This window comes from Podarcis muralis, chromosome 2 (genome assembly GCF_964188315.1).
Source record: "Podarcis muralis chromosome 2, rPodMur119.hap1.1, whole genome shotgun sequence".
Classification (NCBI taxonomy): domain Eukaryota; kingdom Metazoa; phylum Chordata; class Lepidosauria; order Squamata; family Lacertidae; genus Podarcis; species Podarcis muralis.
In genome coordinates this window covers 9,052,688-9,073,159 of record NC_135656.1, presented here as the reverse complement: position 1 = coordinate 9,073,159, position 20,472 = coordinate 9,052,688, and the positions used below count along the sequence as shown (strand labels likewise).

The following is a 20,472-nucleotide window of genomic DNA, read 5'->3' as shown; positions in this document are numbered from 1 at the left end:
ATTAATCCATTTTGTATTATTTTCTATGGGAAAGCGCGCCTTGGTTTTGGAACGCTTTGGTTTTGGAATGGATGGACTTCCGGAATGAATTAAGTTTGAGAACCAAGGTACCACTGTATTCAGAAGCATTGTGCTGCCTCCCATAGACTTCTCTTCCATGCGTTTGCCTAATTCTCTTTTAAAGCCATCCAGGTTGGGAGTCACCACTGCCTCTCCTGTGGGTGGGAGTTCCATAGTTAAGCCATGTGTTGTGTGATAGGAATTTTGAGGTCTTAGATATATGTTAAATGTTCATAAGCGTACCAACCAAGCACGTACATAGATCAGCACAGGAAGACCGACCTGGAACCATTTTGATTCCTAAACTGAGCAAATGTTTTCTCTGCAAGGTCAAAGTGGGAAACCTCCCCATTGTCTCTTTCCTCACAAATCCTGTCTTAAGGGCACATTTAAGATATGAATAGGGTGTGAGCCTGTGACCTGGCCCAGGAACTAAGTATTTATCATTATAAAAGACTGGCCAGGCTCCCCAGGCAATCCAATCAAGTAACCTGCCAGACAGGAGATAAACAATGACAGGAGAAAAACAACATTCAAATTTCTGTTTTAAGGCCGCCTTTTCTGTGATGTAGGTATGATGTATCTGAGGGGTGGTCTTAGGTTACACCCCTTCTGTGACGTATCTATGATGTTTCTGAGGGTGGTCTTGATCTAGGTAAAGGTAAAGGTACCCCTGCCCGTACAGGCCAGTCGTGTCCGACTCTAGGGTTGCGTGCTCATCTCGTTCTAGAGGCCGTGAGCCGGCGCTGTCCGGAGACACTTCCGGGTCACGTGGCCAGCGTGACGAAGCTGCTCTGGCGAGCCAGCACCAGCGCAGCACACGGAAACGCCGTTTACCTTCCCGCTATTAAGCGGTCCCTATTTATCTACTTGCACTTAGGGGTGCTTTCGAACTGCTAGGTGGGCAGGAGCTGGGACCGAACGACGGGCGCTCACCCTGCCACGGGGATTCGAACTGCCGACCATACGATCAGCAAGTCCTAGGCACTGAGGTTTTACCCACAGCGCCACCCGCGTCCCTGGTCTTGATCTACAGGGTGGCAATTTCAAAAGTCTTTATAAGGCCTTGCACACCATTTTTCTGGGTCCCTCCTCCTCTCTCCTGCGGGTGAGGGGAGCACCCTGTTGCAACAGATCAATAAAGATCAAGCTTACTAGCTGCTTTGTTGTTGTTTAGTCGTTTAGTCGTGTCCGACTCTTCGTGACCCCATGGACCAGAGCACGCCAGGCACCTCTGTCCTCCACTACCTCCCGCAGTTTGGTCAAACTCATGCTGGTAACCTCGAAAACACTATCCAACCATCTCGTCCTCTGTCGCCCCCTTCTCCTTGTGCCCTCCATCTTTCCCAGTATCAGGGTCTTTTCCAGGGAGTCTTCTCTTCTCATGAGGTGGCCAAAGTATTGGAGCCTCAGCTTCAGGATCTGTCCTTCCAGTGAGCACTCAGGGCTGATTTCCTTAAGAATGGATACGTTTGATCTTCTTGCAGTCCATGGGACTCTCAAGAGTCTCCTCCAGCACCAGAATTCAAAAGCATCAATTCTTCGGCGGTCAGCCTTCTTTATGGTCCAGCTCTCACTTCCATACATCACTACTGGGAAAACCATAGCTTTAACTATACGGACCTTTGTTGGCAAGGTGACGTCTCTACTAGCTGCTTTGCTTCTCAATATTCTCTGGTTGGCCTCTGTTATTCTCTCCTACCAATAGGGAACCTATGTAAGGACTCTATATGGGCTCTTATCCAGTCCATATCACTAGCCGAATCTGCATTGCTACCCAGGAGACAGCAAAACAGAAGTCACTGTTTACATGCTTGGAGAGAGCTGGCAGGAGGAAGTACAAGGCCAGTGGGTTTTGGGGGGGTCTTCATCAGAGCCCCTGCTAAGTTTTGGGCATCGGCTGGTGCCCAGCAATGCTGACTCCTGGCGCCCATTCTGTGCGTTTGGGTTTTCTATGCAATGCAAGCAGAGAGTCTGCTGTCGCCGTTCTCTGAGCAGCCTTCTTCCCTCGCTTCTAGCTGAATGTTGCTGTGTAGCAACCCTTATTGCAAATGATATACAATGAATTGAAGAAAATGTTCCATTTAACATTTGTTAAAAACCCCGAGGCATTTTTGTTGGGGATTGTAGGGAAAGACCTGCCAAAAAAGTTGAAAAACATCTTCATGTATGCGACAACGGCTGCGAGAGTTCTGGTAGCACAAGGATGGAAGACTGAAGAAACCCCAACTCAAGAATCATGGCAAGAAAAATTGATGGACTATGCAGAACTGGCAAAATTGACATACAGTGGTGCCTCGCAAGACGAAATTAATTCGTTCCGCGAGTTTTGTCGTCTTGCGATTTTTTTCGTCTTGCGAAGCACGGTGTCGGAAAAGTTTTGGGAAAGCTTCAAAAATCACCAAAGTCTTCAAAAACCTCAAAAAAGGCTACCACACCGCGTGCTATGAGTTGCTCCTCGAAGTCAAGTCGCAACTGTATTAACGGTGTTAAGAAAAAGGAAACAAACTTGCAAGACGTTTCCGTCTTGCGAAGCAAGCCCATAGGGGAAATCGTCTTGCGAAGCAGCTCAAAAAACAAAAAACCCTTTCGTCTAGCGAGTTTTTTGTCTTGCGAGGCATTCGTCTTGTGAGGTACCACTGTATAAGCTATGGGACAAGGATAACTGTGACTTTAAGGATGAATGGGAATCTTTCACAAAGTATCTGAAGACGCAACAAAGCGAACTAGACTCCTTGGCAGGTTTTGAATAAACATTCACAATTCTTTTACTGATAATAATCAGCTAAACAGTTTGAGGATCTATACAACTTAGTAACATGCAGAAAATAGCATTATTGGAGAAACCAAAGACTGGAACTGAGGGAAGTGGGGGTGGGGGGTTATGTGGGGGGGAGGGGGGAGGGAGGAAAAATGGGGGGGGGGGAATAAGGATATGTTTTTGGATAATATGTTTTGTTATAACTTTGAATAAAAAAAATAAAAAAGCAAATGCCTTGCCCCCACGCCCACCCCCAAAGTCACAATACCTAGAAACGCCAGACAGCCCAGGAAGAGCAGAAGAATGCAGGAGGTAATGATCCAGATGTTCCCACTGGGCAGTGACGCAGCTGCAGAGATAAGAGGGGAAGGTGATCACAAACATCTCCACTGCGGTGGGAGAATCGGTTCAGCGCGTTCCACATTTCGGAGGAGGAGGAAGAAGGAGAACAATCTCTTGCAAACCCCTTTCCCAGGGTGTGCACTCCCAAGCCTCTTGGCTCCAAGCCTTGGGCTTCAATCCCACCAGCCACTCCTCCCTCCCTCCAGGTGCTTTCGGGCTTCTGGCATGTCCTTCTCCAAGACCTCTCTGCCCAACCCTGGCATCAGCTTCCCTCCATCTCCACAGCACTTTCCTCTGATGTTTTAATTAAAATTAAAATTGGGCGGGGGGAGCGGGAGGACATCTCCCACTCCATAGGCAGCCCCCTTCTCATCTCGACAGCCAACATTCCTGCATCCTCCCCGTTGCCTTCCCATGTTTGAAGGCCTTGCTGTGCTCTGCAGTGCTCTGGCGGGGGGCAGCGGGGAGAACCAGGAAAGGCAGTCGCTGCAACACAGAACTTTGTGCAAACTTGTGCAAAAGAAGCAACGGTGCAAGGCCCTTACACATTCTGTCTGGGGCTGGTGGGAGTTGCGCATGGCCCCAGATAGCTGGAAGGGACCTGCTAGCAAAGGCTGCAATCGATTGTAAAGCTTCGTGAGGGCAGGGGCCTGCCTTTTCCTCACGCTGTTCTGCAAAGAGTAGAACATACACCAGGGGTCAGCAAACTTTTTCAGCAGGGGGCCGGTCCACTGTCCCTCAGAGCTTGTGAGGGGCCGGACTATAGTACAGTGGTACCTCAGGTTACATACGCTTCAGGTTACAGACTCCGCTAACCCAGAAATAGTGCTTCAGGTTAAGAACTTTGCTTCAGGATGAGAACAGAAATCGTGCTCCGGCGGCGCGGCGGCAGCGGGAGGCCCCATTAGCTAAAGTGGTGCTTCAGGTTAAGAACAGTTTCAGGTTAAGAACGGACCTCCGGAATGAATTAAGTACGGTACTTAACCTGAGGTACCACTGTATTTTGGAGAGAGAAAAATGAACGAATTCCTGTGCCCCACAAATAACCCAGAGATGCATTTTAAATAAAAGGACACATTCTACTCATGTAAAAGCACACTGATTCCCAGCCAGCCTGTGGGCCGGATTTAGAAGGCGATTGCGCCGGATCCGACCCCCGGGCCTTAGTTTGCCTGCCCATGACATACACTGTATAAAATAAAATGCAGCCTGGGTTGCACTCGCTGCAAAGCTATCTTCAGTTTCGCAAAGCAATCCTCAGCTTGTTTCCTTTCTTTATCTGGCCAAGGCCTAGTGTAGCACTCCTGAGGGGGGAAGAGTGCCCTGTGTAGTCTAGTTTCTCTGAGGGAACATGGCTGTTTTCTTTTCTCATTCTTTTGTCTCTGGGGATGTTTGCAAAACAGATTGCTTTCAGCAAAGCTATACTGCCAAGAGGAGAGAGCCGGGTTCAGTTCCTCCCTCAGCCCTGACACTCAGAGGATGGTTTGGGTCAAATGCTGTATCTCAGCCTAAGCCAGGGGTGAGCAAAATGTCAGTCTGCTGCTGACATATTTCAGGGTGATTCGTAGTCAGTGCTTTTTTTCTATTAAAAAAATGTTTAGGGGTACTCTCATTTTGACTCAAGAAAATCACCACTTTATAGTTCAAATTGGGGGACATAAATACAGTGGTACCTCAGGTTACATACACTTCAGGTTACAAACTCTGCTAACCCAAAAATAGTGCTTCAGGTTAAGAACTTTGCTTCAGGATGAGAACAGAAATCACGTGGCGGCAGCAGGAGGCCCCATTAGCTAAAGTGGTGCTTCAGGTTAAGAACAGTTTCAGGATAAGAACGGACCTCCGGAACAAATTAAGTACTTAACTCCTTCAGTACCACTGTACAGTAAATGGACAAAAGTACAAAGATTCACAAAATGTTTAGGGGTATGCGTACCCCCAGAAAAAAAACACTGTTCGTAGTACAGTGGTACCTCGGGTTAAGTACTTAATTCGTTCCGGAGGTCCGTTCTTAACCTGAAACTGTTCTCATCCTGAAGCACCACTTTAGCTAATGGGTCCTCCCGCTGCCCTCGCGCCGCCAGAGCACAATTTCTGTTCTCATCCTGAAGCAAAGTTCTTAACCTGAAGCACTATTTCTGGGTTAGCAGAGTCTGTAACCTGAAGCGTATGTAACCCGAGGTACCACTGTAGTAACTGTTTCTGCACACCCAATTGTTTAACAATAGCAACAACAAAAAGTTTGTTCCCCCCCCCCCCCAGAATTAGGTGGCTGAAAGGCAGAAAAAATGGGAAGTGGAGAGGGGAAGCAGGAGTGGTTTGTGTGTGAAAGGGCTGGGAGGTCATGTCTGGTTGCAAAAACAAATTCCTGGGCTGAGCATGTGTTGTGAGACACCCTTAATTCTAAGCATGCAGAGCTCCCCTGTTCCATCGTTTTGCTTCTGTGACTGGCTAGTGGATTTAAGAGTTTTAGTAAAACAAACAAACAAACAAAAATGTAGATACGTCAAGCTTGAAATCTGCCTACTCCTGGCTGAACAGGGTTGCTGTGAGGATAATATATTAGGCCATAACAATGCACACCTCTCCAAGTTCCTTGGAAGGGCAGGATAGAATTATAACAAATAAATAAATACTCAGATTCCCTGTTTAAAGCTTTCTGCTCATTTGCGTACATTATACAGCCATACCTCTTGTTAAGTTTGCTTCAGGTTAAATCTTTTCAGGTTCAGCAAATCGCGACCCACAGACGTGCGGACGTGGGTTGCATTCTGCTCATGTTGCGAACGGGGCTCTGGAACGGATCCCGTTTGCAACCAGAGGTACCACTGCTACTAGATTTGGTTCAGTTAAGTCCATAAAAGTGGTGGATTTGTTTCGGCCTGAAGGAGGCAGTGTTCTCCATTTTGACAAACTGCAAGTCTACATGTTGTTAAAATGGCACAAGAACAAGCCAGGACATTTTTTCTCCTGCCCTGGGGGATAGTATACAAACCAATGGCTTCAAGTTACGAGAAAAGAGATTCTGACTGAACATCAGGAAGAACTTCCTGGCAGTAACTGTTGTTCGATAGTGGAACGGTCTCCCTCCGAAGGTGGTGGACTCGCCTTCCTTGTAGGTTTTTAAGAAGAGGTTGGATGGGCATCTGTCATGAATGCTTTAGCTGAGATTCCTGCATTGCAGAGGGTTGGACTAGATCAGTGTTTCCCAACCTTGGGCCTCCAGCTGTTTTTAGACTACAACTCACATCATCCCTAGCTAGCAAGACCAGTGGTCAGGGATGATGGGAATTGTAGTTCAAAAACAGCTGGAGGCCCAAGGTTGGGAAACACTGGAGTAGATGACTCTTGGGGTCCCAACTCTATGATTCTATTATACTAGTCAACTGGCAACTCTAAGGCCTCTAAATAAACCTTATTTTTCCCTTCACTCTCTCCATCCGCCTGCTTTGAACAGCTGCCCACCAAGAGAACATTGTGTGAGGCAAACAATTAGTTGTTCTGTGATTGTTACATTGAGGTTGAATAGATGTTTTATGAACAAAGGAACCAGCTTTGAAAATCCCTGTGTTACAAGGGTTCAAGGTCAAATTCAGGTTCAGAAGAACTCCTGAGGTAGGGACCCTTTCAGAATTAAAAAGCAAGGGCCGCAACATCTCAAGGAGTGGCTGTAATAATGTGTTGACGTTTATATCAACATATTTAATGAATATTGTTATAGATTTGAGGGGGGGACCCCCCTAAACCCTAGAAAACCCTGTTAGGATTTTGATTAATTGGGATACGGATGAAAGTACAAGCTGCGGAACTGTGACAGAGAAGGAATATCTGGGCCCGGCTGGCCTGGTAAAGAGGAAATCTGTTAACATGACAAAAGAAATTGATGGGCCATCCATTAGGAATCCTTTGGCCTGGGGAGACAGATGTTGCCAAGGCGATGGGATGTGTGTTTGAAGTGACAGGAAAATAGAGTTTTTAGCAGGATGTTCTGGAAAGGAGGAGGAGGAAGAAAGACTGGGATCCATCTTGGGCAGGTTGGCTGAAGGCAGGCTGGGAGAGATGCCTTTGACTCCAGGGCTGCACAACTGTCTCAAATACCAGAGTAGGACCGACAGTGAAAAGATGTGCTTTCACACTGTGCATATGCTTGCCTGGGAGCCATGGCCAAGCCTAGCATTCTATGCCTTGATCCCATGCAGGTGTTAAGCACTGTTGTTGTTGTGTACACATCAAATCTGAAGGAGTACATAGAATATAAGACCCCATGTGCACTATACATTTAAAGCCGAACCATATCACTTTGTGAAGTCATAGCTTCCCCCAAGGAATCCTGGGAATGTAGCTGAAGGGTGCTGAAAGTTGTCAGGAGACCTCTATTTCCCGCACAGAACTACAGTTCCCTGGGAAGAGGGGTTGATAGTTAAACTACTCTTGAGAACTGTAGCTCTGTATACGTCTCAAAAATTTAATGGGTGAAATGCAGGGCCGGCCCAAGTCATTCTGGCACCTGTGGCAAACCGCAAAAGGCCACCTCCCTCCCCCACAGGGAAGAAGGGGCGAGTGAAGATCTACATTAGAAACAAAGGGAGAATAAAGTTCTACATCGGAATATGTAGGCCCTTTGTATCCTGCTGCCTGAGGCAGGATACACTTCACCTTGCCTCATGGCTGGGCCGACACAAGAAGAAGAAGAAGAGGAGTTTGGATTTGATATCCCTCCTTTCACTCCCCTTCAGGAGTCTCAAAGCGGCTAACATTCTCCTTTCCCTTCCTCCGCCACAACAAACACTCTGTGAGGTGAGCGGGGCTGAGAGACTTCAGAGAAGAGTGACTGGCCCAAAGTCACCCAGCAGCTGCATGTGGAAGAGCGGAGACGCGAACCCGGTTCACCAGATTACGAGACTACCGCTCTTAACCACTACATCACACTGGCTCTAGGTTCTAGGACTCAGGCTTCGAATGTGTGCTCCTGTTGTGCTTACCCATAGACACCCCTGTGCTTCCAGCAACCAGAGAATTAGAGCCAGTTCTGCCCTCCCTTCCATGTGAACCCCCATATGGGTTCAGGGCATTTCTTGGAGGAGATGTTTTGGAAGGGAGCCCTAGTCCTGCAATCTGATGGTTCCCATCGGAGCAAGCAGCTCCTCCTTCTCCAAATTGTACTTATCTGTCTGACTCAGAAATGTGCTGTGCTCCCTCCCTGCGAGACTCTCAAGGTCTTTGCTGAGTGAGTGGGTCACCCCCACCCCTGATATGCAGGAGTGCACCTGTGGGTGGGATGTGGGAGGGGAGACACAACTTTTCTCACAGGGGTTTGGAGAAAGCCTGGGCAGGAAACAGCAGCGAAAAGAAAAGAGAACTGTGAAGGAGGAAGAAAAGACACGGGAAGGGAATACAGTGGTACCTCAGGTTACATACGCTTCAGGTTACAGACTCCGCTAACCCAGAAATAGTACCTCGGGTTAAGAACTTTGCTTCAGGATGAGAACAGAAATCGTGCAGCGGCGGTGCAGCAGCAGGAGGCCCCATTAGCTAAAGTGGTGCTTCAGGTTAAGAACAGTTTCAGGTTAAGAACAGACCTCCAGAACGAATTAAGTTCTTAACCCAAGGTACCACTGTATTAGGGACGCGGGTGGCGCTGTGGGTTAAACCACAGAGCCTAGGGCTTGCCGATCAGAAGGTTGCAGTTCGAATCCCCGCAACGGGGTGAGCTCCCGTTGCTCGGTCCCTGCTCCTGCCAACTTAGCAGTTCGAAAGCACGTCAAAGTGCAAGTAGATAAACAGGTACCGCTCTAGCGGGAAGGTAAACAGCGTTTTCGTGCGCTGCTCTGGTTCGCCAGAAGCAGCTTAGTCATGCTGGCCACAGGACCCGGAAGCCATACTCCGGCTCCCTCGACCAATAAAGCGAGATGAGCGCCGCAACCCCAGAGTCGGTCACGACTGGACCTAATGGTCAGGGGTCCGTTTCCTCACCACTGTATTAGAGTTACACCCCTATGGTTGCAATCCTAACTTCTCCAAAAGAATCCCAGGAACTGTAGCTACAATGCCAAGCATCCTTAACAAAGTATGTTGCCCAGATTTTTTTGTAGGGTACACAATGTGCTTTAATGCATGTGGTTAGGATTGTGCTTTTAGTTTCTTTTAGTTTCTATTTCCGGTTGCCATACGTCCGGAATTTAAATGATAGAAGTAGTATTTGGGGGCAGGGGAGAGAACTGGGAAAACTGGCAAAAGGTCTGAATTCCCCCCCCCCCCCAAAAAAGCTCAGCAACCTTCCCCCCAAAAAGCTTCTTTTGTGCTCGGATTTCTCTCACTTTAATGGTCCTTACATTTGCTGCTCAGTTGCAATCCATGCCCTGCCTCCTCCTCCTCCTCTCGACTTTCTATCCCAGGCATCCCCAACCTCTGCCCTCCAGTTGTTTTGGGACTACAATTCCCATCATCCCTGACCACTGGTCCTGTTAGCTAGGGATGATGGGAGTTGTAGTCCCAAAACAGCTGGAGGGCCGAGTTTGGGGGTGCCTGTTCTATCCTCCCCACCGGCCCCAGACCCCATAAACCTCCTTACCCTTCCTCTTTCGAGGCCCGACATGGCTGATGTTAGCATTACACAAATCAGATCTGCACCTACAGGACAAAGTAACCGTTTTGGCATCCTCAGAAGATTGGGACTCACAGGCTGCAGAATCGCAGGCATCTTTTTCACTGATCCAGCAACCTGGATGGGCAGAAGACAGGGAGAAGAGGGAGTTCAGATAAACAGTTTAATCAGGGGAACATCGCATCTCCGTAACCTTGAGAGCTAGATTCCAAGCAGACCCTCTCTTTGTGTGCCAGTTTTATCTGCTTTGTTTGCATAGTTTAAATGTTACCGTATTTTGTTCTTCTGCTTTTCACGGATTTGCAAGTGCCCCAGACAGCTATAAATTTAACAGATAAACATGGAAAGGGGGGAAAAACAACATTAGAAGCAGCAGCATACAAATACAGAGAACAATGAGCAGGAAAAGGGGCTTCAAATTCAGCCTGCAGGTCCTTCAGTGTCTTAAAAATATATATGCCACTATGAAATTAACACCGTAGAAAATAGGAAAGGGAACAAGAGAGAACAGTTTCTTCAAGGCTATCCCAGGAAGCCCATAATTGTGCTGGGATTTGAATTCAGGATCTGATTTCCACCGTTCCTCCCATTTCCTCCAGCCAACCCTCACTTAGTCCTTGTAGGACCTGGGGTCCTCCCCCCACATATTTTGTAGGCACTAGAATTCAAATAAATTGAATTTTTGCGTCTCGGTCCTGTATACCTGAAGGAGCGTCTCCACCCCCATCGTTCAGCCCGGACACTGAGATCCAGCGCCGAGGGCCTTCTGGCGGTTCCCTCATTGCGAGAAGTGAGGTTACAGGGAACCAGACAGAGGGCCTTCTCGGTAGTGGCGCCCGCCCTGCAGAACGCCCTCCCTTCAGATGTGAAGGAAATAAGTAGCTATCTTATCTTTAAAAGACATCTGAAGGCAGCCCTGTTCTGGAAAGTTTTTAATGTTTAACGCTGTACTGTTTTTAACACTTGATTGGGAGCTGCCCAGAGCAACTGGGGAAACTCAGCCAGATGGGCGGGGTATAAATAATAATAATAATAATAATAATAATAACAATAATAATAATAATAATAAACCATTGGCCCATATCCTGATTCTCACCCTGCATTTGGACATTGCATTGTGGGCATGCGTCTCTCATCTCCAAGCATCCACACTGGTTTGCCCTGAATTAGTGCCCAGCCCACACTAAGAATCACAAGAGAAGCCCTGGACTTGAAAGAACCCATAGCAGCATTCTATGGAAACCAGCAGCCCAGGGCCAAAGAGCTGGGTGCAAAGTTGTGCTCAATATCGGTCTCCCCTGAGCTACTGCTCCAACTCCTTCGGTTGTTGCCAGGGCCTTGCAGAGCCAGGTAAAAAAAGCCGCCCCGCCCCCCGCTTTTTACCCTGGAGATAACTGAAGAGTTATAAATAAGTAAGTACAGTGGTACCTCGGGTTACATACGCTTCAGGTTACATACGCTTCAGGTTACACACTCCACTAAGCCAGAAATGGTGCTTCAGGTTAGGAACTTTGCTTCAGGATAAGAACAGAAATCGTGCTCCGGCGGCGCGGCGGCAGCAGGAGGCCCCATTAGCTAAAGTGGTGCTTCAGGTTAAGAACAGTTTCAGCTTAAGAACGGACCTCCGGAACAAATTAAGTACTTAACCCGAGGTACCACTGTATATAAATAATTTTCACAAAAGTTATGCTGACAAATACTGTATTTTTTGCTCTACAAGACTCACTTTTTCCCTCCTAAAAAGTAAGGGGAAATGTATGTGCGTCTTATGGAGCGAATGCAGGCTGCGCAGCTATCACAGAAGCCAGAACAGCAAGAGGGATCGCTGCTTTCGCTGCTCAGCGATCCCTCTTGCTGTTCTGGCTTCTGGGATTCAGAATATTTTTTTTTCTTGTTTTCCTCCTCCAAAAACTAGGTGTGTCTTATGGTCTGGTGCGTCTTTTTTTTTTTTTTTTTTTTTTTTGCGGGTTGGGTTACTTTTTATTTATTTTTTTTAATATTTTTTTATTGCTTTGTTTTCCAGGGTCAAAGTACAACGTCAATGCATCGTCGATAACACAACAAAAGCTTTTTTTTTTTTTTACAAAATGAAAAAAACAAACAAAAAAGAATACACTTCCAAATCTTTTTTTTTTTTTTCATCATCAACTGGACTTCCCCACATCCTCCATCCCTGCATTCTTTACAATAAAAATCAACAGCAAATTAATACCTTGTTTCATGTGTTTTTGTATTTTCATCTAGATATTTACTCTAAAAGTTAAGCTTTTCTCAGTCATAACTTAGTTTCATTCATTTCCGAATCTCAATACTGAAGCATGTTTTTCTCAAGACTTAGCAAATTCTCAACATTCATATAACTTAAAATGTTTTTGTAAATAGTCCTTAAATTTTTTCCAGTCCTCTTCCACTGCCTCTTCTCCCAGGTCTCGGATTCTGCCAGTCATTTCAGCCAATTCCATGTAGTCCATCAGTTGCGTGTGCCACTCTTCCAGTGTGGGTAACTCCTGTGCCTTCCAGTATTTGGCTATAAGGATTCTTGCTGCTGTAGTTGCATATAAAAAGAAAGTTCTATCTTTCTTTAGCACTCTCTGGCCCACAATGCCCAGGAGGAAGGCTTCTGGTTTCTTATGAAAGGTATACTTAAATACCTTTTTCAACTCATTATAAATCATTTCCCAAAAAGCCTTCACCCTCGGGCATGTCCACCAAAGGTGAAAGAATGTTCCTTCAGCCTCCTTACATTTCCAACATTTATTGTCAGACAAATGATATATCTTTGCAAGTTTGACTGGGGTCATGTACCACCTGTACATCATTTTCATAATGTTTTCTTTCAAGGCACTACATGCCGTAAATTTCATACCGGTGGTCCATAACCTTTCCCAGTCTTCAAACATAATGTTGTACCCAATATCTTGCGCCCATTTTATCATGGCTGATTTAACTGTCTCGTCTTGAGTATTCCATTTAAGCAACAAGTTATACATTCTTGAAAGCACTTTCATCTTAGGTTCAAGTAGTTCTGACTCTAATTTTGATTTTTCCACCTGGAAACCAATTTTTTTGTCCTTTTTAAAGGTCTCTAAAATTTGGGCGTAATGAAACCAGTCTCGCACCTTTCCTTTCAATTTTTCAAAACTCTGCAACCTCCAAGTGTCCCCCACTTTTTCTATTATTTCACAATATTTTGCCCAGCCACCCCCCATATTAAGTATTTTTGTGGCCTTAGCCTCCATCGGTGACAACCACCTCGGAGTCTTATTTTCGAATAAGTCCTTATAGAGCGAAAAATACAGTAATTTTATTTCAAGGCTTGAACCGTATCTGCATATAAAGACAAAATGGAAAATATAACTATACAATAGTGCTTTTTAAAAATACATAGAGAAAATGATTATTTTAAGTACAGTGGTGCCCCGCAAGACGAATGCCTCGCAAGACGGAAAACTCGCTAGACGAAAGGGTTTTCCGTTTTATGAGCTGCTTCGCAAGACGAATTTCCCTATGGGCTTGCTTCGCAAGACGAAAACGTCTTGCAAGTTTGCTTCCTTTTTCTTAACACCGTTAATACAGTTGCGACTTGACTGACTTCAAGGAGCAACTCATAGAGCGCAGTTTACATAGTAGCCTTTTTTGAGGTTTTTAAAGACTTTGGTGATTTTTGAAGCTTTTCCAAAACTTCTTTTGCAGCCATTTGGTAAGTTAAGCTTTTAAAACTTTTTTTGGGGGGGTTGGATTTTGGGTTGGGGTGTTTGGAATTCAAGGACTTGGTGTTGGGGAGGGGTTTGCAAGAATCTGGAAGCTTGTGTGGTTTTTTCTGCATTTTTATGATTTTCTGTGACCATTGGGCCACTCTGCTGTTTTTTTAAAAAAAATCTGGGTTTGAATTTTGAAATGCTCTTTACAGTATGTGTGACTTTAAAGAGCACTTAATAAACTCTTGTTGTACCAAATTTGGCTTTGTTTGGACTTTTTTTGAGCATAGGAACGCATTAATTGATTTTCAATCCATTCCTATGGGAATTCGTGATTCGCAAGATGAAAAATTCGCTAGACGAAAAAACTCGCGGAACGAATTAATTTCGTCTTGCGAGGCACCACTGTATTTACATTTTAAAATGCTTTCCTAGCTTTCTTTTCTGCAAATTCTTGAATTACGCAGGAAAAATCAAGCAACTTCGCCTTGAATATGCTGACCGAGGCCCTCTTTGGAATCGGAGGCCCAGGCCAAGTGGCCCATATGGCCCCCCCTCTTTCTGGGCCTGGTTGCTGCTGGCCCACAGCCTGCAAAATCTGCCTGTACTTTTAAAATGTGTTGGGGAGGAGGGGGGATAACTGGGTGGTTCTTGTTCTTGTTCTTATTATGCATTTTGTGTTTTAATCCTGTGATTTTATCTCATGAACTGCCCTAGATCTGTGGGTATAGGATGGTATACAAATTAAATCAATCAATCAATTATAGTAATAATAATACTTTCACTACTGCCTGCCCCCAATGGATGCTAAGAAAACTAAAAAAAACCTCAACAACTTTGGTGCCCCCCAACAAGAACAAAAATCCTGGCTAGACCCATGTTCCTCACTGGCCCTATTTTGCATTCTGTATATTTTTGCTTGGCTGGAAAGTGCCCTTGAACTCTGATAGTGCTTTTTGCTTCTCTGGACGGAGGAAGAGAAGAGAGACAGAGAGTAGTACAGTGGTACCTCAGGTTAAGAACTTAATTCGTTCTGGAGGTCCGTTCTTAACCTAAAACTGTTCTTAACCTGAAGTACCACTTTTGGTAATGGGGCCTCCCGCTGCCGCCGCATGATTTCTGTTCTCATCCTGAAGCAATGTTCTTAACCCAAGGTACTATTTCTGGGTTAGCGGAGTCTGTAACCTGAAGCGTCTGTAACCCAAGGTACCACTACAGTAGTCTACTGAAAAAAGATATAGAGTGGTACCTCGGTTTAAGAACAGTCCAGTTTAAGAATAATTTGGTTTACAAACTCCGCAACTGGAAATAGTGTTCCGGTTAGAGAACTTTACCTCAGTCTAAGAACAGAATCCGAACAGTGTAAGGGCACCGGCGGCAGGAGGCCTTATTAGGGAAAGTGCACCTCAGTTTAAGAACGGACTTCCAGAATGGATTAAGTTGGTAAACCGAGGTACCACTGAAATTCGCACCTAGTGCTTTGCCCACCGATTGCCTCTGGCCCCACTCACTACTAGCATGTGGCCCTTAGAAGGCTGCTTAGCAAGAAATGTGGCCCTCAGTTACCCAGCCCTGACGCAAGGTTTTCCTTCAAGCCTGCTCTCCCTCACCTGCCATCAGCTTTAGGGAGATGGCCCACTTTCCTTGCAGCGGCTCTCAACCTGTGGGTCCCCAGATGTTGTTGAACTACAACTCCCATCACCCCTAGCTAGCAAGGCCAGAGCTCAGGGATGCTGGGAGTTGTAGTCCAACAACATCTGGGGACTGCTGCGAGTCACATGCTCTCCTTAACATCCTTGGGAAGCCTGGGGTTGTGGGTTCGTTTTCCCCCCAGAGTTGAGCAGGAGAACATCACAGCCTACCATATTTTTCGCTCCATAGGGCGCACCTGACCATAGGGCACACCTAGTTTTCAGAGGGGGAAATCAAGGAAAAAAATATGATCCCCCCCCCAGCTCTGGGAGCAGCAGACAGGCTGCACGCAGCCTATGCGCTTCTCCCAGACCTTCTCCCTGCTTTTGCGGGAGGTGGGGGAATTCCCCCATCTCCCGCAAAAGCCCACAGGAGCCACGCACCCTTTAAGGAGTGCACGGCTCCTGCGGGCTTTTCGACCAGGAGGGAGAAGGGACTGACATGGCCAGTCAGTCCCTTCTCCCTCCTCGGGGAAAAGCCTCAAAGAGGTCGGGGAGCAGCACGAAGGTGGCGCGCCGCCTTCCCGCTGCCCCCCGAGCTTGTGGGGCTGGCGGTGGGGGGAAGCGCTGCTTTTCCCCACCGCCAGCCTCAAAGACCAGACTCTCCTGGCTTCAGCGAAAGCAACGCGAAGCCTCCGGAGCGCAGAGGGAGTGCTCCCTCTGCGCTTCGGAGGCTTCGCGTTGCTATCGCTAAAGCCAAGGAGCCTGTATTCACTCCATAGGACGCACACACATTTCCCCTTAATTTTTGGAGGGGAAAAAGTGCGTCCTAGAGAGTGAAAAATACGGTAACTAGCCGAGGAGTGAAAGCAGGTGGGATTCTGTGGTGAGGAAGGGAATGCTAGGCTTCTAGGGGGGAGTCCGCGACTGGTGAGCTCTCACTCTGAGCCACAGGTAGTTGCATGTGTGGCAACGAAAAGGTTCCTCTCCCGGCCAAACTGCAGGTGGGAGTTGCTGCTTTTTTGGTACACACTCGCGCAAGGTGCACTCTGACCTCATCTTCCTCGTCTCTCCCCATAGCAACCGCCAGCTCTCCAGCCCTCTTTGGAAGGGAGGGAAGAAGGGTCAGTGTGTGAGAGAAAGCTGGTCGAGAGCTTTCTCTTCGTCTTTTAAAACTTTGTTTTTATCTTTTCAAACAGCTACAATGAGGGACTAAAGGCTTGCAGCGATACATTTCATAAGCTGGGGTCTGATATATGTTGGCTGGGAGCGATTTCTAAGCCAAACACCCCCCAGCTATCTGTTCTCCACTAGTTTTTTTCTTCTTCTCTCATATTCTGAGGAAGGAAGGAAGCGTGGCATAGTGGTTAAAGTGCTGGACTACAGCAGAGGAGAACCCAACTTCAAATTCTCACTCAGCCCTGAAGCTCAGTGGGTAACCGTCAGCCAGTCACTGTCTCTTAGCCCATAACAGGGTTGTTGTTGCCCATAAAACGGGGTAGCTGAAGAAAAATGATGTTCTTGGAAAATAATGGGATGGAAATTGCAATAAATAAATAAATGAGGGCTCCAAGTGATCATTGGGCAGATCCACACCACACTTATAAGGCTCCATTCAAAGCACGTGACTTCGCACAAATAATCGTGAGAACTATAGTTTTCCCTCCCCCTCCCCAGCACCCTTCACAAACTATGGTTCACAGGATGTTTTGGGGAAAGACACATGCTTTAAATGTGTGTTGAATGTGCATTAAATGTGTGGTGAAGTGCAACTCTTTCTGAGCATACCGTGGTTCAAGCGCAGTTTGTTTCGGGAAGCCTAGGTACCAAAATCATCACACAATGTAAAACTGAATACGCAGGAAATGTTTGGCGTGCTTGTAAGGTAAAGGGACCCCTGACCATTAGGTCCAGTCGTGACCAACTCTGGGGTTACTGCGCTCATCTCACTTTATTGCCCGAGGGAGCCGGCATACAGCTTCCGGGTCATGTGGCCAGCAAGACTAAGCCACTTCTGGCGAACCAGAGCAGCGCACGGAAACGCCGTTTACCTTCCCGTCGGAGCGGTAACTATTTATCTACTTGCACTTTGACGTGCTTTCGAACTGCTAGGTTGGCAGGAGCAGGGACCAAACAATGGAAGCTCACCCCATTGCGGGGATTCGAACCCCCGACCTTCTGATTGGCAAGCCCTAGGCTCTGTGGTTTAACCCACAGCGCCACCCACGTCCCTGTTCGTGGAAGCCTAGGTACCAAAATCACCACACAATGTAAAACTGAATACGCAGGAAACGTTTGGCATGCTTGTAACCTGCCATATATCAGGGTGGGTGAGTCCAGGCAAGCATGTATACAAATTGAAAAATACTTTTCACATTTTTAGTTAATCTGAAGGCTCTGCCTTAGTCCCTCAGCTGTGTTCAGTTGCACCGACAAGCCGTTATGTGACAGTACTCATTCCTACACTGGATGCTTTCGCTGAGATTCCTGCTTTGCAGGGGGTTGGACTAGATGATCCATGGGATCCCTTCCAACTCTACAGTTCTATGATTTCATATCTTCTCACTTATTATCAAGCAGAGCACTTCGACCGGGTGGTGGTGGAAGCAATTCACTCATTCAGCCGCAAATCATCCAGCGATGAAACATCGGATAATGAATGTGCTTGCAAATCAGCCAGTAGAATCTACTACGTACACACAGAAGCAGGCTGCAAACACACCATACATTTGAAGTGCATTCCCCGACCCAAGACACCTGGAAATTGTAGTTTACCCCCCCCCCCCAAGCTACAGTTCCCAGCACCCAGCCACAGAGCTATGGTGCAGAGCTGTTCCTCCACTAGCCCCTCAACCCCTTCTCCAACAAATCAACCTGGGTAATCCATCAAATCCCGTAAGCAGAAGGCAGCACACCGCTCTGAATTCACTACAAAACCTCTCAGATCTTTTGCACTACACTCCATGCTGCAAGGAATCACTTTTGAGGAATCCCTGTGCCTTTTAATTTGGCAGAAATCAACAGCAGCGAGTAGCGGCTGCTGCTCAGTTTCTCCCTTTCTCATGGTGCTAATTTCCCAGGCTTCATTTCCACCCCAGTGCCAATATATTTCTGCTTGAACATTCAGTCTTGCATCGTAGTTTTTAAGGGATGGCAGGGAAGAGATCCTGCATTAGGGACACTCAGGTATACTTGACGACCCTTTGATCTCTCTCTTGCAGGCTTATGGATCTAGAGATGAAATGCATGCATCGCTGGGCAAGACTGTAGCTCAATGATAAGAGCATATGCTTTTCTTGCAGAAGGTCCTGGGTTCAGTTTCCAAGATTTCCAGGTAAGACTGGGAGAGAACCGTGTCTGAAATCATGGAGAGCTTCTGCCAGGCAGTATAGACAATACTGAACCAAATGGACCCATAATCGGACATGGCATAAAGAAAACCCCTTTGTTCTAAGCTTGTAGAGTCCCCACCATCTCATTCCCACACCACGCAGCAGAGTCCTTGTCTATGTGCTCTAAAATCCCACCTCCCTTTGGATCCGAAATCACGTGAGCGTTGGGCTTTCCGTCTTCCTGCCAAACCACCGCATCCAAACCTGCCTCCTTTACCACCCAACCCCCTAAGGAAGAATTGTAGCAGCTCCTCCGTCCGCCTTTGGTCCTCACCTTGCAACTTGGCTTGGAGATGTCCTTGGGTCAGGTTCCAGATACCAAAGCAGCACTGGTTGTGAGGACACTGGATGGTTCTGTTGTGGCCGTCCTCCGAAATTAAGCCCTTGAGATGCTCCATGCCTTCCATCAGGGCATTAGATCCATAGGAGACGCAGCTGCGGTTTTTACTCAGGGCACTGGTGCTCATCGCTTGGCATCTCAGCAGTATTAGCCAGGCAGTCAGTCTCCAAAGCAGCCTGCAGGGCCCCATCTACCCTCCAAGAGCACCTGAACTGGATATGCAAACCTAGCTTGCCCGCCTAGGAGTTCCTCCTCCGGGCCCAGGTAGGAAGGACTTGGCTGGCTTCAGCGTGTGGGATGGGGCTGGTTGCTGTCAGCGAGTGACCGCAAGCACTGAAGCAGGCGAGGGAGGCAGCACATCTAGGCAAGGAGGGACAAGACAGATTTCCAGTGGGTCTGCCTTCATGCCTAAGCAGATTGGGTATAACAGCTTCCAATGCCACCATACAAAAACACCTCCCACGAGAGAGCAAAACAACTCCCTGCAAATTCAAGGAGGGAGATCTTAGATACCCTAGCCTGGGGTGCCCCCCTAGGCAGCTCAAGGACAGAGTTTCAGATTTAAAGAATATTGTTATGGGAGGGGGGGGAGGGGGAGAGACAAGGAGGTTTTCAGTGGGTGGAACAAGATTCTCAGCAATATTCATTCAAGGTCCACTCAAATGGGTATGTTCAACATCAAATTGAATATGTGCAAAAGCACTCAGCCCTGCATGTTAAGATATTGTTGGGGTGATTTTTGTGCTTTGTTAAAAAAACACAGAAATGAGATCACATCAACACCCTCCTCCCCCACTCCAAGGAAAGGGATCTGTGTAATAATAATAATAATAATAATAATAATATCTTTATTGTCATTGCCCCCTCTCGGGGACAACGAAATTACTTGGCTGCTCCATCCACCCAGGTAGGGCACTCCACACAAAATCAAAACATTAATATAGGCATTACTATATAGAGTGGGTAGGTGGACAGAGGTGGTTAATTGGCAGAATTGTGTACTTACATCCCATTGAATTTCCAAGAGGTCAAAAACTTTAAAAAAGAATGGGGGGAAATTATATTTTATTTAAAGAGACCACTGCAAGCAGATGAAAACACTAGCAGGATTTTAATCTCACTTGTAATGTAACAAAATTATGGACAATATGGATTGATATAAAATATAGAATATGGAATAAAATGCATTTGTAAATGTTGACAATAGGACCCATGAAGAGGATTGGGGGGGGTAGTCCCAAGATTCGGAGTAATCTCTGTATATGGATATGCATTTGGATTGTTATAAAATTCTATTTGTAAAATCAAATAAAAATGATTTTTTTAAAAAAGGATTTCCTTTGGGGGGGTGGACATATCAGCATCCTTGAGGCCTTCCTTCCAGATGTTCAGGAGAGGGTTTACTTTTCATTTGCGATGGTATGACAGCGCTAGGACAGAGCGCATGTTTTGCATCCAAAGTTCAATCCTCAGCATCTGGAGTTCAAGGATCTCAGGCAGTGAATCAGGAAAAGATCTTGAGAACTTATGAGAACTGCTATCTGTTGGAGCAGATCATATTGAGCTTGTAAGGGGTTGAATCAACAGTCCGACTCAGCAAATCACAGCTCCATACGATCACAACACAACCCACTTGTAAAAACC

The 20,472-nt window shown here is 46.6% G+C and overlaps 1 protein-coding gene across 1 annotated transcript in view; it reads right to left on the bottom strand.

Moving 5' to 3' along the window:
- The window catches only part of AMHR2 (anti-Mullerian hormone receptor type 2), a 41,355-nt gene extending 21,720 nt beyond the window's left edge, over positions 1 to 19,635 (bottom strand). Inside the window, exons 1-3 of the mRNA XM_028721535.2 lie at positions 18,763 to 19,635; positions 9,735 to 9,884; positions 3,090 to 3,170 (exon numbers count right to left, since the gene is read on the bottom strand). Coding sequence (XP_028577368.2) covers positions 3,090 to 3,170; positions 9,735 to 9,884; positions 18,763 to 19,018 — 487 coding nt within the window. The 5' untranslated portion in view covers positions 19,019 to 19,635. The remainder of the gene's footprint in view (positions 1 to 3,089; positions 3,171 to 9,734; positions 9,885 to 18,762) is intronic.
- Between the last annotated feature and the right edge of the window lie 837 nt (positions 19,636 to 20,472).